Below are 20,018 nucleotides of genomic sequence, written 5' to 3'. Positions count from 1 at the left end.
TAGAAAAAAAAAATGTTGACCACTGCAATTGTATTAATAATAATTGATAAAACTATAAATAGGAATAATGAATTTTACTAACAGGATTCTTGGCAGTTAGAAATGATGGGCAGATTTTTTTTATTTTTTGCACGAGTTAGGCAGGGTGTTTTTGATTGAGTTATTTAATTTTATAAAGTTAATTTTTTTTTTCTTTTAATAGGCATTACTTCCAGAAATTATCCTTCTCTATTTTTTTTTTTTTTTTTTTTGCCCCAGTAGAGTAGATTGCACTTTTTTTGAAAATTTGTAAGCAGTTGGTCTCTCCCCTTCATTAGCAAGATTGAATGCATTCCCATGGCACACTAGATTAGGTGCTCTTTCCAAATTTAAGTAATTTTATTTATATCTACTTGTGTATCTTCTGTGGTCAGCTTTGCCAAGTTGTGAGGTCATGACTTGACCAAAAAAAAAAAAAAAATTCCTTGAAAAAAGGATCAGTCTTTTAACCTTCATGACTAGAATCACACTTTTATCTTTTTTCTTCATAGCATCTTCTAGCTCTAGTATAATTTATAGAAAGAGGATCTTCTCTTTTCATAAACAGAGATCTAAACATATTAAAAATATAATTAAGCAATATGCTTTAATTTTTTTTTTTTTTTTTTTTTTTCCAGGTGTTAGAAACTTGTGTTAAGAATTGTGGGAAAAGATTTCATCTATTAATTAGTCAGAAGGAGTTGGTGCAAGATTTGGTAAAATTAATTGGCCCAAAAAATGAACCTCCAACTGTAGTACAGGAAAAAGTTCTAAGTCTAATACAGGTATTTTTTTTTATAATCTTCATAGCAGTTTTGTCTTTTAATTGAGTTACAGACTGGCATTGGAATAAAAATTTTGAATTATTTGTTTAAAAATTTTCAATCAGTATATAAACAAGCATTTTCTATATAACAGATTTAAAAGTGGAACAAACACAACCATAAATGGTTGAAGAATCAGTTATGTAAGTATCATAAGTTGTATAATATTGCTCCAGTACAACTCGTGGTATCGTGCATAATATAGTATAATGGAATAACTCAGCAGAAAGAAAAATAATTAAACAGCAATTTTTAATGTTTTGGTATTTCTTCCCAGTCCAATGGTTATGATGCCAAAAAGAAGTACAAATTAAATATGAGCTATATGTACAAAACTTGATAATACCCATCTTCTGTGAAGAATGATGGTGGGAGGACGAGTGAAATATATCTGCCAGAGGTTGGTTTCCAAACTAAAAACTCAACATGACTTGTGGGATTATGAATTATTAAAGTATCCAAAAAGGATTTCGATAATGCACATATATATATATAAATCAAGTGGATATTAAATCCAGCATTATTTCAAATGTCGAATGTAGAAACTATGAAAGTTTTGTGCAAAATTTGACCAGAGAGCTTATGGGAATACCCTTGCCAGCATTTCGAGTTGCCCTAGCACAGACCTTATAAGAAGACATGATTGCTTTGCCCAAGCATCTATATATTCACCTTCTGTTGGTCCATTTTGATAAGGTTTCACTAGCCTGACAACTGTTTCGAATTGGTTGGTTCTATTCAGAGACCAGGCAGAAACCTTAAGAGAGCAAAAACTCTCGTTCAGTACTAAGGCACTCGAAATGTTGGATAGGTGTATTTTTCATAAGTGAACTCTCAGTCAGTGTGTAGAACCGAGAGTTCGCTTACTAAAAATACACCTCTCCGACATTTCGAGTGCCTTAGTACTGAACGAGAGTTTTTGCTCTCTTAAAGTTTCTGCCTGGTCTCTGAAGAGAACCAACCAATTCAAAAGTTGTCAGGCCAGTGAAATCTTATCAAAATGGACCAACAGAAGGCGAATATATGGACACTTGGGCAAAGCGATCGTCTTCTATAAGGTCTGTGCTAGGTCAACTACTAGCTCTCTGGTCAAATTTCGTACAAAACTTTCATAGTTTCTACATTCGGCATTTGAAATAATGCTGGATTTAATATCCACTTGATTTATATATATATATAAATGTCCATCGCCGAAATGAAGCCTTTTGGCTTTTTATTTTAGTAAATATTTTACACACCAACCGAGAGTTTGCTTATGAAAAATACACCTTGAGTGCCTTAGTACTGAATGACAATTCTTGCTCTCTTAAGGTTTCTGTCTGGTCTCTGAAGAGAACTAACCAGTTCAAAACAGCTGTCAGCCAATGAAACCTTATCAAAATGGACCAATAGAAAGCAAATATATGGACGCTAGGGCAACTCATAAATGCTGGCGAGTGTATTCCCGTAAGCTCTCTGGTCAAATTTCATACAAAACTTTCATATTTCTACATTCGATTTTGAAATAATGCTGGATTTAATATCCACTTGATTTATATATATCCAAAATGGAAAGTTGGTTATTGGATTCACTTTCAGTAGTGAAAGTGATACTGGAGCACAAGGAGTTTATTTTTTTTCTCTGAACTGAAGTAATTCTGACTCAGAGCGGGACCAGACTTCAAATATATCAACGAATGTAACCGTATATGAAGCTGAGGAAATATTTGTCAAATAATTCTTTCTCTAGATGCGCCATAAAATAATCAGTTAAGACTGGTTAGATAGGATTGACCATTGCTGTTCCTTCAAGTTGTTTGAACAACTTATTATACCATGTAAAATAGCTTGCATGGATGATTTATTTAAATTGGTTAACAGTATCTTCTGGAAAATCAGGTTATAAAAACTGAAGAGTATCTTTTAGTGGTATGTTGGTGAATAAAGGGAGACTACAATTGTTCCTTTGAACTCTAATAGTGTAATCATGCTACCGAGACACAAAGAAAATATGCGTCATAAATCATATACGCATAATTTATGACTCATTATTGTGATTCATGTTTTGAATTAGTTAACGATCTGTCTCCTCGATGATGTCCACATAACATTGGATGAAATGTAGAGTTTTTGAATAAAATTCAAATTGGATTTTATATAATTGGATTACAGTTCTTACTTTAACTGGCCATGGACAATCCATGGTAGAGAATGACATCATTGAACTATTTCTGGATGTGTCAGTTTTTAAGGAAAAGTGGGAAGGCCTATAATTTTCAAATTTTTGGATTTATATCAACTTTCAAGATACCTGATAATTTCAGTTGAAATGCTGAGTTGCATTTCAATAGTTTCTTGAAAATATTTTCTTCAGAACTCATAGAAGGTTATAGATCTCTATGATATTACCCCTCTTTCTTCTGTTTACCAATGTCTGCAGTTCCTATACTCTCACAGGTTGATATCCCACCTATTCCTAATGCCAAATTCTTATACAAATTATGCAGCTCTAGAACCACCTTTTTGTGAAAGGTGGTTCTATCTCAGTATTCTAATCTCAGTATTTCTGTTGTGAAAGAGCCAGAGGTGTGCATCACCAAATTTTGATACTAAAAAAATTTTTTCATCTAAATTACAGCACAATTTGGATGTGCACAAAAGTGCCTATTTATATATAAAAAAAAAAAAACATTTCTAAACATGCAAATTTCAATTCTGTTGCTATTTTCTACCACTTTTGCAAGTCACGCTTTTCTAGTCCCACTCGAATTTTGACCAAATTCAGATCCGAACCTCAGTCACTGGAACATAAATTAAGAGAGTGTTTATCCAATATTCCTCCATGAATAAAGAAGATCTGCGCCTTCATGCAGGGCTCACATTTCACATTGAAAACAAGGCACTTGTATAATCAAATTTAAAATCTATCTCTCTCTCTCAAATTTTTTATTTCTGTCATGTCTTATTATAAAATATACAAAGTGATTCTAAATTATTGTCGGGATTACAGTGGCCTATAATTTTCAAACCGGAAAGAACAAAATAAAACTGCTTACAGAATATAAAAGTGTAACTCAAAAAGTTTTACTTGGCAACACTGTACTCATGTGGCATTGATGTCTTGGAAATAATATGAATTCATACTTCAAAATGGTGACTGTTCAAGAGAAAGCAATGTGTGTACTTTAGTTTTTTGAAACAAAGTCCATTATCACAACACAATGTTGTTACAGAACTCAGTATGGAAAACATCCACTTTCAGATAATGCTATCTGACATTGGTTAAAGCAATTTCCAGAGACTGGTAGTGTTCATCACCAAAAAGGAGTGGGAAGACCAAGCACTTTGCAAGAAGATGTTGATCGAATCCCGGAAGCATTTTATTAAAGCCCACAAAAATCAACTAGATGAGCATCTTTGCAGTTAGGTATACTACAAATGACTGTTTGGAGGGTTGTTCATAACCATCTTCAACTACATGCCTACTAACTGCAGATTGTGCGGGCTTCACAGCTGAACAATAAACCCCGCTGTTTTCAATTTGCCGAAGTCATTTTGTCAAAAGTAAAAGCTGATGAAAATTACTTTCAGAGATGGATATTTAGTGATGAAGCAACATTTTGCATATCAGAGAGGGTAAATCATCATAAATGTAGAATATGAGGAATCGGAAAACCCTCATGTCATTTGAGTGTTCGAAAGAGATGGTCCAAAGATGAATGTTTGGTGTGCTTTGTCTTTGGAAGTTTTGGGCCCTTTTTCTTTGTGGAAAAAAACAATGAAAGTGGTAAACTATCTGGACTTGCTACAGCTGTATCTATTACCCCAGTTGAAAGATCATCAGCCAAATATGGTGTTCCAGCAAGATGAAGCAGCACCACATTGGGCTCTTATTGTCTGAGAATTTCTTGACTTGCATTTTCATGGTCGCTGGGTGTGGTGGACTGATTCTGTGGCCTTTGTGCTAACCCGATTTCTTCCTGGGGATACGTGAAGGACATTGTTTATCAGATACGTGTGTCCTCCCTCGATGAACTGAAGACTAGAATTGTTGCTGTGATAGAAACAATTACACTGCAAATGATGGAGAATACTTGGAAGGAAATTGATTATCACTTGAACATCTTCAACATGTGCCACAAAAGGTGTACATGTGTTTAGTATTCTGCAGCATTGATTCTATAGGCAATAAAATTGAGTTACACTTTTATATTCTGTAAGCAGTTTTATTTGTTTTCAATTTGAAAATTATATGCCATGGAAACCTCGACAAGAATTTAGAATCACCCTGTATATTATAATAGAATTTGAATTTAGTCAATGTAGTGTAAACTGTAAATTTATGGTTAATTACACAAGTTTTCAGCATTAAGATGTGCTGCAACAGAAATTTGCATTTCCAAGTGTGCCACAGTCTGAAAAGGTTTGAGAACCACTGCTCTATCTCTTTATCCAGTATAGTTGTAACACTGTGTTGATGCTTCTTTGTGAAGTGAGAGTCGTTATTTGAACCACCTCATCTGCTTCTGATACTTAAGGTATCATCTGCATTCAGTAAAGTTATTCTTCTGCATTCATTCATTCATTCTTTCTTAGCTATCTGTACAACACTCGTAACTTTTCTGGTCTCAGCTTTTTATATTTCATAACTCCTCTCACTCTTATCATCTTCTTATGGATCTCTTGTTTAATGAGATTGCACATCCATTTCACATGTTCTGTTTGTTCTTCAAACTCTAGGGACACATTTAGATACTGCATCATTTAACTATCTTTTCAAAGCTTCCCATGTACTGCTGATATCCTTTCGATTCAACAACTGATACCATGGAACTCAAGATAGTATTCTTCTGAGTTTGTCATGATTTCAAGATTTGTAGTTCAGTATATTACCCGTCCTAATTGGAACATCCATATAGTTGGCTACTTCCAAGGTCAGTATGGCTGATCACTGTCATCGACCAGTAGCAAAATTGACACATCCTTAACTGAGACACTTTCTGATGCTATGATCAAATCTAGCACTCTTTGTCCTTGAGTTGTTTCTTTCACATGCTGCTTAAGGATATTGTCACTCAACTTCTTCTTCCTAGTGTTATGTCCTACTTGATGCAGATCTGCTGTTTTGCATTTGGCCCTCCAGTTTGTAGCATCAGTAAGGTGGACATCCATAGCCCACATCTTTTATGCTGTCTATCCACTGCTTTTTTGGGCAACCTTTAGGTCGTCAGCCATCTGAGCTAAGTGTAAGGGCCTGTCCTGCAGAAGATTCCTTGTTGGCCTTGGCCACATGCCCATACCATCATAGATGTGCTTCCATCATCTTCTCTGGGATTGGGGGAAATTCCCACCTCTCTTGTATCCTGATGGCTTCATGGTAACTTCACTCGAGGAAAATGTGGACCTCAGCATCAGCTGTTGCTTCAATGACCAAAGCAAATCACCTCTCACAATACAACAAATTGTCCACTGCATGCCTCTGCTGAACTATTACCAGAAGGACATCAGGAAAACCCTGATTAATCTTGACACTAACGAGGCTCCTAGTCCAGATGGTATTCCTCCAGTTGTGCTCAAAACTTGTACTCCATCGGTCCAACAATGAAAGCAAGCGTTCTTGTGGCCTATACCCAAAAAGTGGCACAAAAGTCAGCCATCTGGCTATTGTACTATTGCTCTCACCTCAGCTTTCAGAAGTAATGAGAAGATTATCGACGACCAGCTTCTTCACTACCTGGAGACTCATGAGTTAATTAGGGATCACCAATACGGATTCTTCCATTCTCGTTCTGCAGCTGACTTCCTAGATAATCTTACCCACCTTTGGATACAGACCATGGAAAGATTTGGAGAAACCTGTGTTATTGCTCTCGATATTTCAAAGGCATTCGATTGTGTCCTGCACTCTGATTGGATTGCCAGCTTCCTTACTGATCGTTCATTGTGTATCATAGTGGATGGCTTCTCATCAGATTTTGCAATCACTGCTGGCACACTCATGATTCTATACTCTTACCCACTCCCTTCTTTTGCATCAATGACTTTCTTTCTCTGACAAAAAATCCTATTCACAGCTTTGCCAATGACAGTACTCTTCATTCCTCTTCCTCATTCGAGAAACCCCGTAGCCTAAATGATAGAAAGCTCAAGATCTTCTATAACCAATGACTTAAACATCATCATCAAATTCCTGCCATGTACCATCAAGGGGTGTACAGGATATGATAGTACTACATGAAAAAAATTACATCATTACTAACTTCCTATCTACAGTTTCCCTCCAAATCAGTCTGTTACTTGTCAAGACTCCAACATTATCAGATCTTATATTTCTATCGTCTAAGGCACTTTGTACCAATCCACCTATATCTTGGTCTTCCTCTGGGTCATTTTCCTGCCAACCTGGCAGAGAACACTTGTTTTGCTAATCTTTCTTCACCATTCTGTTTAAGTGACCATACCGCCTGAGATTAGCTCTGTTAACGCATTCCTGGATGCTGACAATGTCAAGTTGTTTCCTAATATCCTCGTTTTTAATATGATATTGCCATTGATGCCATCTGTTCACGCCTCTAATCTTTCTCAGGACTCTCATATCTGCGGTCTCTAGTCTTTGGTCAAGTGTTTTACTTCTGACCCAGCTCTCAGATCCATAAGTTAAAACTGGTTTGAACACTATCTTATATACAGCTAATTTAGTGTTCTGACTAATTTCTCTCTTATTCCATATGAATTTATTCAATTGAATCCCACCATACCAGCTTTACTGATTCTGTTGTCTATTTCTATATTTTATTTACCATCTTCAGCAAAAATCGTGCCTAAGTAGCTGAAATGTTTTACTTGTTCCACAGGTTCTGCATTCACAACACAATTGACATTTTCAGTGATTCTGCCTATTTTCATTGTCTTTGTCTTTTTATTGCTGACCTTCATAACATATCTATTACAACAGCTATTCAATTTAGTCAGAGAATCTTGCAGACTTGTAGCAGATTTATTTAGAAGTATAACATCATCCGCATAAAGCAAAGAGCTGACATTAACATCTCTAATTTTGATATCATGTTTAATACCACTTTCCTTCATAATGTACATCCTTGTGTTACACCAGATTTAACATTAAACCATCTTCCTGTACTTCCTTCAATTCTAACTGCTGACTTATAACTCAAATAAAGACTAAGTATTGCTTGATATAATGCCCCATTGACACCATATAACTGCAGCGTATTGAATCGCTTCTCTCTTGGCACCTTGTCATATTCCTTTTCCAAATCAACAAAACTTAAATACAGATCTTTGTTATATTCCCATGATTTTCAACTATTTGTTGTAAAGTGAAGATCTGGTCCTGACAGCCTCTATTTGGCCTGAATCCAGCTTGTTCTCCACCAAGCTTTTCTTCCACAATTCTTCTCAACCGTTTCTCAAGTATACTTGCATAGATCTTGCCAGGAACACTCAGTAGGGAAATACCTCTGTAATTCTCACATTCAGTTTTATTTCCCTTTTTATATATGGGTACTATGAGAGCTCTACTCCAATCATTGGGAATTCGTCCCTCTCTCCAGTCTTTCTGAACTATGCAGTGCAGCCACTGCAAGATTCTTATACCACCATACTTCAGCATTTCTGGTCGAATATCATCTACTCCTGCTGCCTTTCCACATTTCACACCTTTGATGCCTTTTTCTACTTCAAGAATGGATATGTATTCCTGACTGCATTCCTGGTCAATGTTTTTGAACACTGTGCTGTCATCACTGCTTGTTTCATATAGCAGTTTTTCAAAGTAATTACTCCATACTTGAAGGATATCCTTTTCTCCTGTTTTCATGTCACCTTTATCATCTCTAACTCTTTTTACAGCACTCCTTCCTCTATTCCAAAGCTTCTTCAACAACTTTCAGAATATTTTGCCACCTTCTTGATATTTATTTTCTATATTCTTGCCAAAGTCCACTCATGACTTTTGTTTAGCTAGTTTTACACACTGTTTAGCATTCTTGCATTTGTCTCTGTATTCTCTAAGAGCACAAGCTAACTTATTTGCCAGATACTTTTGATATGCTTTCTTCTTTTCCTTCACTGCCTCTTTAACTTCCTGTGTCCACTATGGAGTTCTAATTTTTCTATCCTTGCAGACAACTTCACCACATGCCTCTCTAGCTGAATCAATCAGGGCTTTCTTCAAGGATTGCCACTGAATCTCCAAGGTTTGATTCCTGTTCTCAAACTCTTTCATTTTTTCTTCAATAATCTTTGTGTATTTTAGTCTACAGTTCACATCTGAGAGTTGCTCAACTTTTATTCGCTTTAAAACTTTCTTACATGTTATTCTTTTCAATATGAAATTCAATTTTATCCTGCTGAAGACTAAATAGTGATCACTTCCAATTTCAAATCCTCTGTACACTCTGGTGTTCTGCATCAGGGAGAAAACATCACCATCAACAATAGCATAGTCAATGAGACTTTTCTTATTCCTTGCCTCTTCTCTCCATGTGAATTTGTGCACATTTTTATGTTGGAACATGGTGTTAGTAATAACCAGTCCATGTCCTGAGCAGAAATCCAACAGATATTTGCCATTATTATTAGCTTGGCTCTTTTCTCCAAATTTTCCCAAAATATTTTTGTATGTCTCACAATCATTTCCTACTCTGCTATTTAGATCCCCAACAAGGACCAGCTTTTCCTTTTTCATTGTGTCAGTTGCTTTTTCTAAAGCCTCAAAAAATTCCTCCACTTCTATCTTAGTAGAACCTTCTGTGGGACCAAAGGCACAAATAAGTCTCATTGTCCAGTTCCCCATTCTCATATTTGCTCACATTACTCTACTTGAGACTGACTGCCATTCAAGAAGATTAGCCTCGTATTTTGTGTTGAGTACTATGGCTACTCCTTCTTTTCCTTGATTGTCGTTGCCTGAATATAACATTTTGTATTTATTGCTGAGAAAGATCTTACCAGTTTTTGTCTTTTTTGTTTCAGTCACTCCTATTATGTCGATCTATTACTTATCTAATTCTTCAGCTAGCTCCATTTCTTTGCCATTCAGGCTTCTTACGTTGATAGCACTGATCTTTAACTCTGGTGATGTTGAGTTGGGATGTGTTTTCAGATTTGTTCCAGTAGCTGACTTTTCGCTGTTCGCCCTGGTTCCCTGGCGAAAACAACGGGGGGCCTTGTTTCACCGAGCGACGCTCCAGCCGGCATGAAATCTTGTCATGTTGTACCATCATTTTTTTATTTTTGTTTAACCAATAAGAATACAATTTGGTCGGCTAAATCCCAAAAAAAAAGTTTGTTCAGTATCCAAGTAGATACCCAACAGGGTGCACCATGAGAAGGTGAGGATTGGACATTAAGTCAGATAAGCCCTGGTCGGTTCTCCGCATTCCTTTAAAGGCTATGTGGAGGTCTCCTCTCAGTTATACAGCTTTGACTCTTAAGCACCCCTTAATGACTTAAACACTGATCTCCATATCATCCTCAAATTGGATGAAGATAATTTAACGAAGTTCAATGTCATAAAAACTCTTAAACTTAAAATTAAAACTTTTAAAATTATGACTTAAACACTGATCTCCATATCATCCTCTTAAAAAACTTAAAATTATAACTTAAACACTGATCTCCATATCATCCTCAAATTAGATGAAGATAATTTAACGAAGTTCAATGTTATAAAAACTCAGGCTTATTACCTGCAAGAAAGATCCTACCTTTCTCCCTCTTTTGATAATGTTCTAATTCCTTTCGAGGTCAGCTTTCTCTTCTTGGGTTGACTGTCACTTCCAGTTTATTTTATTTATTTATTCATATGCAGTTTTCTCCATTTCTTCCACTTCTCTATTGGGGCGAGTTGAGCCCCCTCATGGTGGTTTAAGTATTTATGGCTGTAAATCTGTGTGTGTGTTCACGGGGCCAGTTTGCCTGTTTGTGGGATGAAAAACCCCAAATAAACCGTGAGGAAAAACCCTGCTGTCTACTCCCCAAGACTGGCTAACTTAGCTATGGCTGAGGAAGATCCTTAAGCTCCTCACGTCGTTGACGGGAATCAAATCCAGACACTCCTTCCCCAGGCATATGGTTGCAAAGCGCAAAGCCACTAGACTAACTGTGCATACACTTCCAGTTTATCATGGCACAAATATGTTACATACATTACCTCATTCTCTAAAAGAAAGCTTGGTGTTCTTTTTCGTTAAAAACATTATTTCTCTTCCTCTCAACTTCTAACATTTTATATCTCAGATACAGTCTTGGGTACTGTAAAATATGTATGTAGTGTTTAGCTCTTTGATCTTTAATTTACTTATAGTTTTTCTATATGATTTCTTATCTATTAATTAATTTTTTCTCTGTTGCGAAATCAACTCTTTGCTGCCACTTAATTTACTGATGGGGTGTGCAAACTTAGCTGACGAAGGTGATTGCTTCTGACAAGAACCAATTCCTTTGTTTCAATTCTGGTGCTAATCCTTCTTCAAATTTAGGAAAAATTTATTTGATTATGCTGCGCCATCCAAAATTCTAGGCAAGAGGAAATTTCATTGTCAAAGATCTAGCAATCAGAAATGCACAGTATTCCTTAAAGCTATACTTTCTGTTCTAAACTTTAATGTCATGCAAATCTTAAATTTCTCTGCAGTCGTAGCTATCTTTAAACGTTAATTCCACACAGATTCAAATTTTCATGAGCGGTGCATTGAGACCAAGATCAGGCAGGCCATTTAATTGACAAAAAAATGGATTTATTCATAGAACTAAGTAAGATACAAAAAACTAAAGTTAGTAAACACAGCATCTCATTACACATTTCTATATCTCTTATAAAGCTAAGTTTAAACTCCTTTTAATTACTTAACGTTTCCTGCTACAATTCTCAGAACTAGGAACTAACAAACTAAACATGCTATAATTCATTTAACGCAATTCCTTACAATTCTCTATCCCAGGGTTTCTCAAACTGTGTTCTGCGGAACACTGCAGAAGATGAATAGGTGTTCTGCGAGAAGTTCTGAAATTTGTCATTTTAGTTTTCTAAGCATTTTTCATGAATAAATATTTTATAGTAAAAATATTCCGAGGAGAATAATATTCGTGAATATGTCGAAAAGCTCAGACCCAGAACACCTAATAACATCTGTGTAGTGTTAATTTTCACACATCGAAACCTTTCAACATTTGGGAGAGGGAATGCTGCTGTTTATGGCGGGTCATGAAAATTGCCTGCAAGCCCATTACAACAATTGGTGTCATATCTTCTGTTCTCAAAACTAAAGGAAATGACATCTGTGTAGCAAATGTCAGTGACCAAGCAGCATATTTTTAAACATGGAAGTATTCATGAATTATCATTAATTTTCACACATTGAAATCTTTCAACAATTGGGAAAGAGAATACCGCTGTTTATGACCAATCATAAAAATTGCCTGCAAGCTGATTACAACAATGGGCAGCGTGTTCTCAAAACTGAACGAAATAACATCTGCGTTGCAAATATCAGTGACCAATCAGCAAGGAAGTATAAAGAAAATTTTTCCACTGAAATTGAAGATCAAGGTAGTCTGTATCTGGTTCTCAAATCTATTACTACTGAATACTTTCTTCACAAGTTCATATTGCAGTGTGTAAGTGCTTGTTCTGAAACTGGAGTGCCGTGATTTTTTTAAAAGTAATAGGAATACAGAGTTAAAATCTGATATGAATAAGAGACAATGCACTTTGTTTAAATTTGGTATTAAGAAATCTCTTATTGAAGGTGTTTGTGACAGAACAGATAGTGAGTCATCCACCTGAAGCCTACAAAGATCTCCAGGATGTACAAAAGGAGGGGGAACTACCAGCACATAGGAGAAAAAGTCTGCATTCACTCGTAAGAACTTATAATAATATTATAAATATATTTCGTGATCAGAATGGGATATGTAAATGAAATTCAGCACAAATTAATTTAATGATGTTTGCCTGAATAAACTACGACATGCTACAACATTTCATTAGTCAAGTGATTGATAACTAATTTAAATGTAATTTATATTTGTCAACATGCCACACTGTATACATAAGTGTACTAATACTCTTTATGGGTATGCCATAATTAACTGTTAATGTATGAACTTTAAAAAAATTTGGAAAAGTATTTACGAGTAAATTTGTTGGGACCGGGCCCTCGGGGGAAAAAAAAAATCAGCTAACTCCTTATTTTTCCTGTATATAGGGAGCAGGCGAGGCGACTTTTAAAAAAAGAATTCTTCTTGCTCTTTTAACTAATTTTATAATTAATATCTGATTTATTTCGAACTGTTTAATTATTGTTACTGAACATTTTATCAAATCATTCTTATTACAATTGCTTTTACATTATTTGATACGGTTTAGTACTTTTCTTGCAAGTATTGTTACAATTCATATTTACTTTTGTGTGTTGCAGTCTTTTTTTACTATTTTGCATTATTCATTTACTTTTATATTATTCGACATTTCTTATTTATAATCTTATTGTTTTTCATACTAAAGTTACCTTTACAACAAAATTCTATTTGTTTTTATTATAGCTCTGACAAATATTGGAATTTGAATATTATTGAAAAAATACCCATGGATTCTTGTTTAATGTCAGGAACTTTAACACAAGGAGGAGCAAGTACTTCTGCTGACACATCTACTTGTATGATTGGAGACAGGCATAACTTCATAGCGGCACCCGCATGCACTGCATGTGGGCGCCACTAAGAAGGGGGCACGGGTCATAAGTTCATTTTTAAGAAACAAAATTTTTATCATAAAAACAAAAAATTCTTAGAATGATCATTATTAAAATAAATAAGGCCGGATACACCGAATAAAAATTAAAAAAAAATTGTATATTGTCTGTGTTTACAATTTTGCAGCGAGAGCAGGCTAAATGCTTGCCTCCAGAATCTAAAGTGAAACGGTGAACGGTTTTTATGCGCAGAAACGAATTTTCATACAAAACATTTGTTGCTACGTAACCAGTCATATGATACTGTAAAAACTCGATTGTAGCTTAAATATTCCAAAGCACATTGCATTCGATTGTTTACTTAGGTTAAGTCCCATGTGAATATTGTAAAAATAAACTTTGTTTGTCTCTGTATAGTTTGTTTTAGATGTTATTGTAAATAACATTGGAAGTTAACTGTATATACTGCTTTAATAAGAATATGTTAGAGTGTTAAAAACAAAGGCAATGTTTATATCGCCGAAGCTGCATGTAATAGATCTACATGGCGGCATTAGAAAGATTGTTATTAAAATTTGTTTGTATGAGAAAGGCTTGCAGGCTCTAAGTGTAAACATCTGCTAAGTTAGTCAGAAAGGTTCAAACATCGTTCCAAGTGCCAGCAATTTACAATTAAAAGAAAGCGGAGGAGAACAAAAGGCGTGCTGAACTCGAAACTTAGGATGAAAGAATCATACTGATTCTTTGGGGGTTGCCAAACTTCATGCAAGGTCTCAGAGGAGGTATAATAAAAAGAGACCGAAGCAAACAGAAGGGGCTGTACAGATCCAGAGATTGCTGCAGAAGTAGAGGGGGGGGCCTGGTTCCAGAGACGTCCACAGAAAGACAGGAGAGGCTGCCAGCTTCCAGATGCTGTCAAAGAGGAGGCAGCTCGGTTCCAGACATTGCTAAAGCTGCCCGGTCCCAGACATTGCCGAAGAGAGACAGAGCTGCTCAGTTCCAGACATCGTCAGAGAGCATCCCAGATCCAGACGTTGGTTGAGAGAGGAGTTTTCCACCTCCAGAAAGGAGCTTCTTGGTTCGAGACGTCACTAGAGAGAAACGACTTCTAGGCCACAGACAGGGCTTTCAAATTGCTGAAAGGATAAGTCCCAAATGTCGTAGAAGAGAAAAGTTTCCAGTCCAGAGCATTTTTGGCGAGCCCAAGTAGAGGAGAAAAGGCGAGGCAAATTTCCTGAAGTACCTTCACTCGTAAGTTTTTCTTTTCGCCATGGGAGAATAATGTTTTTCTGGAACTGTACGAGTCCTGCTACATTCCCAATTGATATAGCCGAAGCCAAAATTCAAGATGAAGATCTGAGATTAAAGAATTGCCATAGAACTTTTAGTGAAAGACTTTTGACTAATTGTGAGATACAGAGCCTTTGTAAGTTCAAAACTTTTATATACTTCCTCTTATAGTTGTATTAGAAAGACTTTTAAGATATATGTTTAATGTTTAATAAGGTTAAGAAGTGTCCTTAAGAGAATCAATTGGCATGTTAGAAGTTGATATCAAATTTGTAAAGATAACTTAACAGAGAGATTTAGGTAACCTCTTTGCGAGTAAGCTTGGAGTTTAATAAGTAAAATTTATAAACTGAGAATAGATAACGTTTTGTGTTAAAGAAAATATTTTAAAGTTGAAGAAAAAAGGTTCTAAATTTTGCTAAAGAGTTTTTATAGAAGGATTGAGAAAGCAATCTCCCTAATGTTTAAATTCGTGTACATTTCATAGTAATGTAAATAAATGTTATTTGACTTTCTTGTAAACATAGCACATAATAATATAAACAAGAGAGATTCTGAGAGAGAGAAAGCATGTTTAATGTTTAGTATAAAGTAAAGAAAAAAAACATCGCAAGTAAATAATAGAAATTACGAGCATACAAAGTTAAAATAATAATAAAATTTTACAATGTCGCAGTAATGACAGGATAGCAGTAAATTTATAACAGTACGCATCTCAATAGGCTACTGACAGTAGTGCAGTGCAGACTATTGTTTCATCTCTGCGTCGTGTTGTGTAATAATTTCTTGTGGGTATAAAATAGAAATGGAATCAAAAATTAAAAAAGTTATCTGGTGCACAAAATCGTAAGCATCATGCTGCGATAGAAGCAGATATTAAGAAACAAACTGGGGCTCTTAATAAATTTGTTGAAATATTAAAATATTCTGATGCAGATTGTAACCAACTCGATACATCAGAAATCAGAGTTGACGAACTGTGCACATCATCCAGTTTGTATGAAAGTACTATTACAATTGTTGAACAAGATAACAAGATGCAGGATTTAAGTGAAAAACAGGAGAAGATTTAGTTGTAGTTGACCATGAAACTAACACATTGTTAGTCTGTAAATTTAGAAGATCCAGGTTAATGGGGAAATATTGATGAAAAATTACAAGTTGTTTTAATTGAAATGAGGCCTGTTCAAAAGAAAAATATAATACATCCCAGAGATACATATGGTCGTAAATTTGGCGACACGTATTATAATAGAAAAATGGAAAACGGGGAGCTCGTGTCAAGAACATGGCTCATTTATTCCGAAACTTTAAATGCTGTTTTTTGCTTTTGTTGCAAACTTTTCGCGCCTACTTAATCAAGTAGAAGTATAACATTGTAGAAGGTTATAACCTTCTACAAGGTTATACTTCTACAAGGTTATAATCATTATAACCTTGTAGAACATTATAACCTTCTACAAGGTTATAATCAAGTATAACCTTGTAGAAGGTTATAACGATTGGAGAAATGTAAGTACTACTTTGCATAGACATGAGACTAGTTTAGCTCACATGAAAAATTTCTTAAAATGGAAGGAACTTGATAAAAATTTAAAAAACAAAACTACTATTGATTGCCAGACTCAAAGCATGTATGAAATGGAAAAGAAACATTGGACAAGTGTTTTAGAACGCTTGATTGAAATTATAAAATTCCTTGGTAGCCAAAATTTAGCTTTTCGCAGATCATCTGATAAATTATATGAAAGGAATAACGGCAATTTTTTAAAATTAGTCGAACTGTTTGCGAAATTTAAACCCGTTATGGAAAATCACGTTGAAAGGGCCCTACAAGGAAACAATAGAGTACACTATTTGAATAAAGACAGTCAAAATGAAATATTGGAAACTAAGTAATGCAATCAGGGATACAATTTTATTATCAATTCGAAAATTAAATATTATTCCATAATTTTAGACTACACACCTGATGCAAGTAAAACAGACCAAATGACCATTATTATTTGCTTTGTTTCCTGTGACAATGGAATTGTCAAGATCAGGGAAAACGTTTTAGGTTTTGTAGATATATCAGATTCCAGGATGTGGTTTATGTGCAACAATAGTGGAACAACTGGAAAAATGGAATATTCCCATTGAAGACATGCGAGGTCAAGGGTATGACAATGGGACAAATATGAAAGGAGAAAAAATATGGGCTCCAAAATTTGCTTTTAAACAAAAATCCTCGAGCTTTTTACGTACCATGTGCTGCTCGTACTCTAAATTTAATCATTACGATGCAGCCAAAGTAAATGCAGATACAATTAGTTTCTTTGCAATTATTCAAGAAATATATAATTTCTTTTCAATCTCTTACAAACATTGGGAAATCCTTTTAAAGTTCGTAAAAAATTTAATATTGAAACAGCCATCAGAAACGCGATGGGATAATAAAATTAATGCAGTCCGCCCTGTACGATATCAGTTAGGAGAAATTTACGATGCACTTTTTGAAATTTTAAATAATGAAAATTTTAATAAAGAAACTCAGCAAGAAGCACAAACATTATGTGCTAAAATAAAGGACTACAAATTTATTTGTTCTCTTATAATTTGGCATGATTTACTTAACAGAATAAACCCTGTGAGTAAAATGCTTCAAGATAAAAATATGAACATTACACTTGCTTTAGAATCTATCGAAAACTTAAAAATATTCTTAAAAGAGTATTGATCAGATACAAATTTTAAAGAAGTTCTACAAACGGCAAAAGAACTGAGTGAAAAGGTGGATGGAGAACAAGAATTTAAAACTGGTACGGAAGTTCGACGACGAAAGAAGACACGACAATTTGACTACGAGCAACATGACGAAACACTACAATCGCCAGAAGATAAATTTAGAGTGAATGTGTTTTATACACTTTCACTCTAAATTTAGAGATTCTCTTGATGGACGGCGACAATAAAGATGTAAATGCAATAGAACTATATGACGAGTTCTAGTAGTAAGACTTATACGTTGGTTAGACATAACTGGTAATTAATTTACGGAATTAACAACGCATATGAAGTATATTAATCAGATACAAATTTTAAAGAAGTTCTACAAACGGCAAAAGAACTGAGTGAAAAGGTGGATGGAGAACAAGAATTTAAAACTGGTACGGAAGTTCGACGACGAAAGAAGACACGACAATTTGACTACGAGCAACATGACGAAACACTACAATCGCCAGAAGATAAATTTAGAGTGAATGTGTTTTATACACTTCTAGACATTGCAGTGTGTTCATTAATAGAACCTTTTGAACATCTAAAAACATATGATAATTTCAATTTATTGCATAGATTACTACAAATTAATAACGAAGATTTACGAAAAAATTGTGATGATTTAGAGATTCTCTTGATGGACGGCGACAATAAAGATGTAAATGCAATAGAACTATATGACGAGTTCTAGTAGTAAGACTTATACGTTGGTTAGACATAACTGGTAATTAATTTACGGAATTAACAACGCATATGAAGTATATTAATTAAAGAACTTTAATGAATCACTTCTATATTTCGGCAATCTTTATGTTCCTGAAAATTGCCATCTTCAGGAACATAAAGATGTGGTATGTGCACTAAGGAACTAACAAAGCAAATGAGGAAGAAAGTAAGAAACTAATTTTGTTCCTAAAGTCCTAATGGTGCCCTCTTGCGGGCTAATTCAGTAGTCTTGGCAGTTGGGCTGAAGTTCTCATAATGAAAGTCTCCCAAATTTGGGGCAGTTTCATGCACCCAAGTTTGTTGAGGTTAGGAACGTTTTTTAGAGCTGCTGAAGATTCTTTGAATAATCTTTCGTATTTAAACTTGCTGCGATGGATTATTTTCGGCAATGTGACATTGCCGAAATATAGAAGTGATTCATTAAAGTTATCTTTAATTAATATACTTCATATGCGTTGTTAATTCCGTAAATTAATTACCAGTTATATATGACGAGTTATGTGCTTTTCAGGATATTTTTCAAAAGGATAATTTAAATATTCAAAACTCTTTCGATATTCTTAATTTTATTGTGTCCAATAACTTATCTTTCCCTAACTTTTCAATTGCTTTAAGAATACTATTAACCTTACCTGTTAGTGTAGCGAGCGGCGAACGTTCCTTTTCCAAGTTGAAATTGATTAAAACCTTCTTAAAAACAAGTATGTCACAAAAAAGGCTTATGGCGTTAATAGCTATTGAAAATGATGTATGTGCGGAATTAGACGTTAAGACCATTATTTTAATTTGATGAATATGAAATCAAGAACCCTGAAATTTTAATAAAAAAAATTTCAAGTATATTTATGTAATTTAATTTATTTTCTGTTATTCTGTAAAGATTTTATTTTTTGAATACTTATATTAATAAAATGTTCTAATTATTATTTCTGAATTCTTTTCTTATTTTCTCATCTATCTTGAGTTTCTTTTATTTTCCTAAAAGATAGTTCCACTTATAAAAATTATTAAAAAATTTTCACAACTTACTAAGAATTTAGTAAAATGCAAGAATTTTTTAAACTTTAGTTCAAATAAATTTTAACTTTAATTAAAATTCATTTTAATTTTGTTAGCGATTCGGGTCAGTGAGAAGGCCATAATCCCTGTATCATTTTATTCAACGATTAAAGTGAAGTGGCTTTATCAAAATTTGCTTTAACTTTTGAGAATTTTTTGAATATTCGGGTTTTTAATATTATCCTGCCTAGTCAACACCCCCGGTTCGTTACATTTAGCGAACCAACATGTGGTGTTCTGTCAAAATTTATTTAAGAAATTTCAAATAATTTAAATTTTTATTATCGTAAAAGAACCACACACGCCTGGATCATTACAGGGGCGCTTAGATAGACATTGCATGTGGGTGGCAAAGACCCTACTGCCGGCTCTGATTGGAGAAGATATGGAATTGCAAACTGTGGTTTCTTCAAAAACTAATATTTAAGAACAAGAGTCATCTAAGAACAGACCAAAACGGAAGTACCAAGAAAGTTATTTAAATTATGGATTTTCGTGTATTGGCAATACACATGCTCCTGATATTTTATGTAATAAAATACTAGTAAATAGTTCTTTGGCTCCAGCCAAATTTCGTATGCACTTCGAAATGAAACACACTGATTACGAAGGAAAAGATATAAATTTTTTTAAGAGACGTGAC

The 20,018-nt window shown here is 34.6% G+C and overlaps 1 protein-coding gene across 1 annotated transcript in view; it reads left to right on the top strand.

Moving 5' to 3' along the window:
* Positions 1-20,018, top strand: part of LOC150094868 (target of Myb1 membrane trafficking protein) — a 295,463-nt gene that overhangs the window by 91,860 nt on the left and 183,585 nt on the right. Inside the window, exon 4 of the mRNA XM_090410996.1 lies at positions 657-803. Coding sequence (XP_090267122.1) covers positions 657-803 — 147 coding nt within the window. The remainder of the gene's footprint in view (positions 1-656; positions 804-20,018) is intronic.

Source organism: Typopeltis vanoorti, chromosome 21, assembly GCF_054136105.1.
Source record: "Typopeltis vanoorti isolate ZY-2024b chromosome 21, IOZ_Tvanoo_1.0, whole genome shotgun sequence".
Taxonomy (NCBI): Eukaryota; Metazoa; Arthropoda; class Arachnida; order Uropygi; family Thelyphonidae; genus Typopeltis; species Typopeltis vanoorti.
The sequence above is the reverse complement of the archived record's forward strand: the minus strand, read 5'-3'. Positions and strand labels throughout refer to the sequence as shown.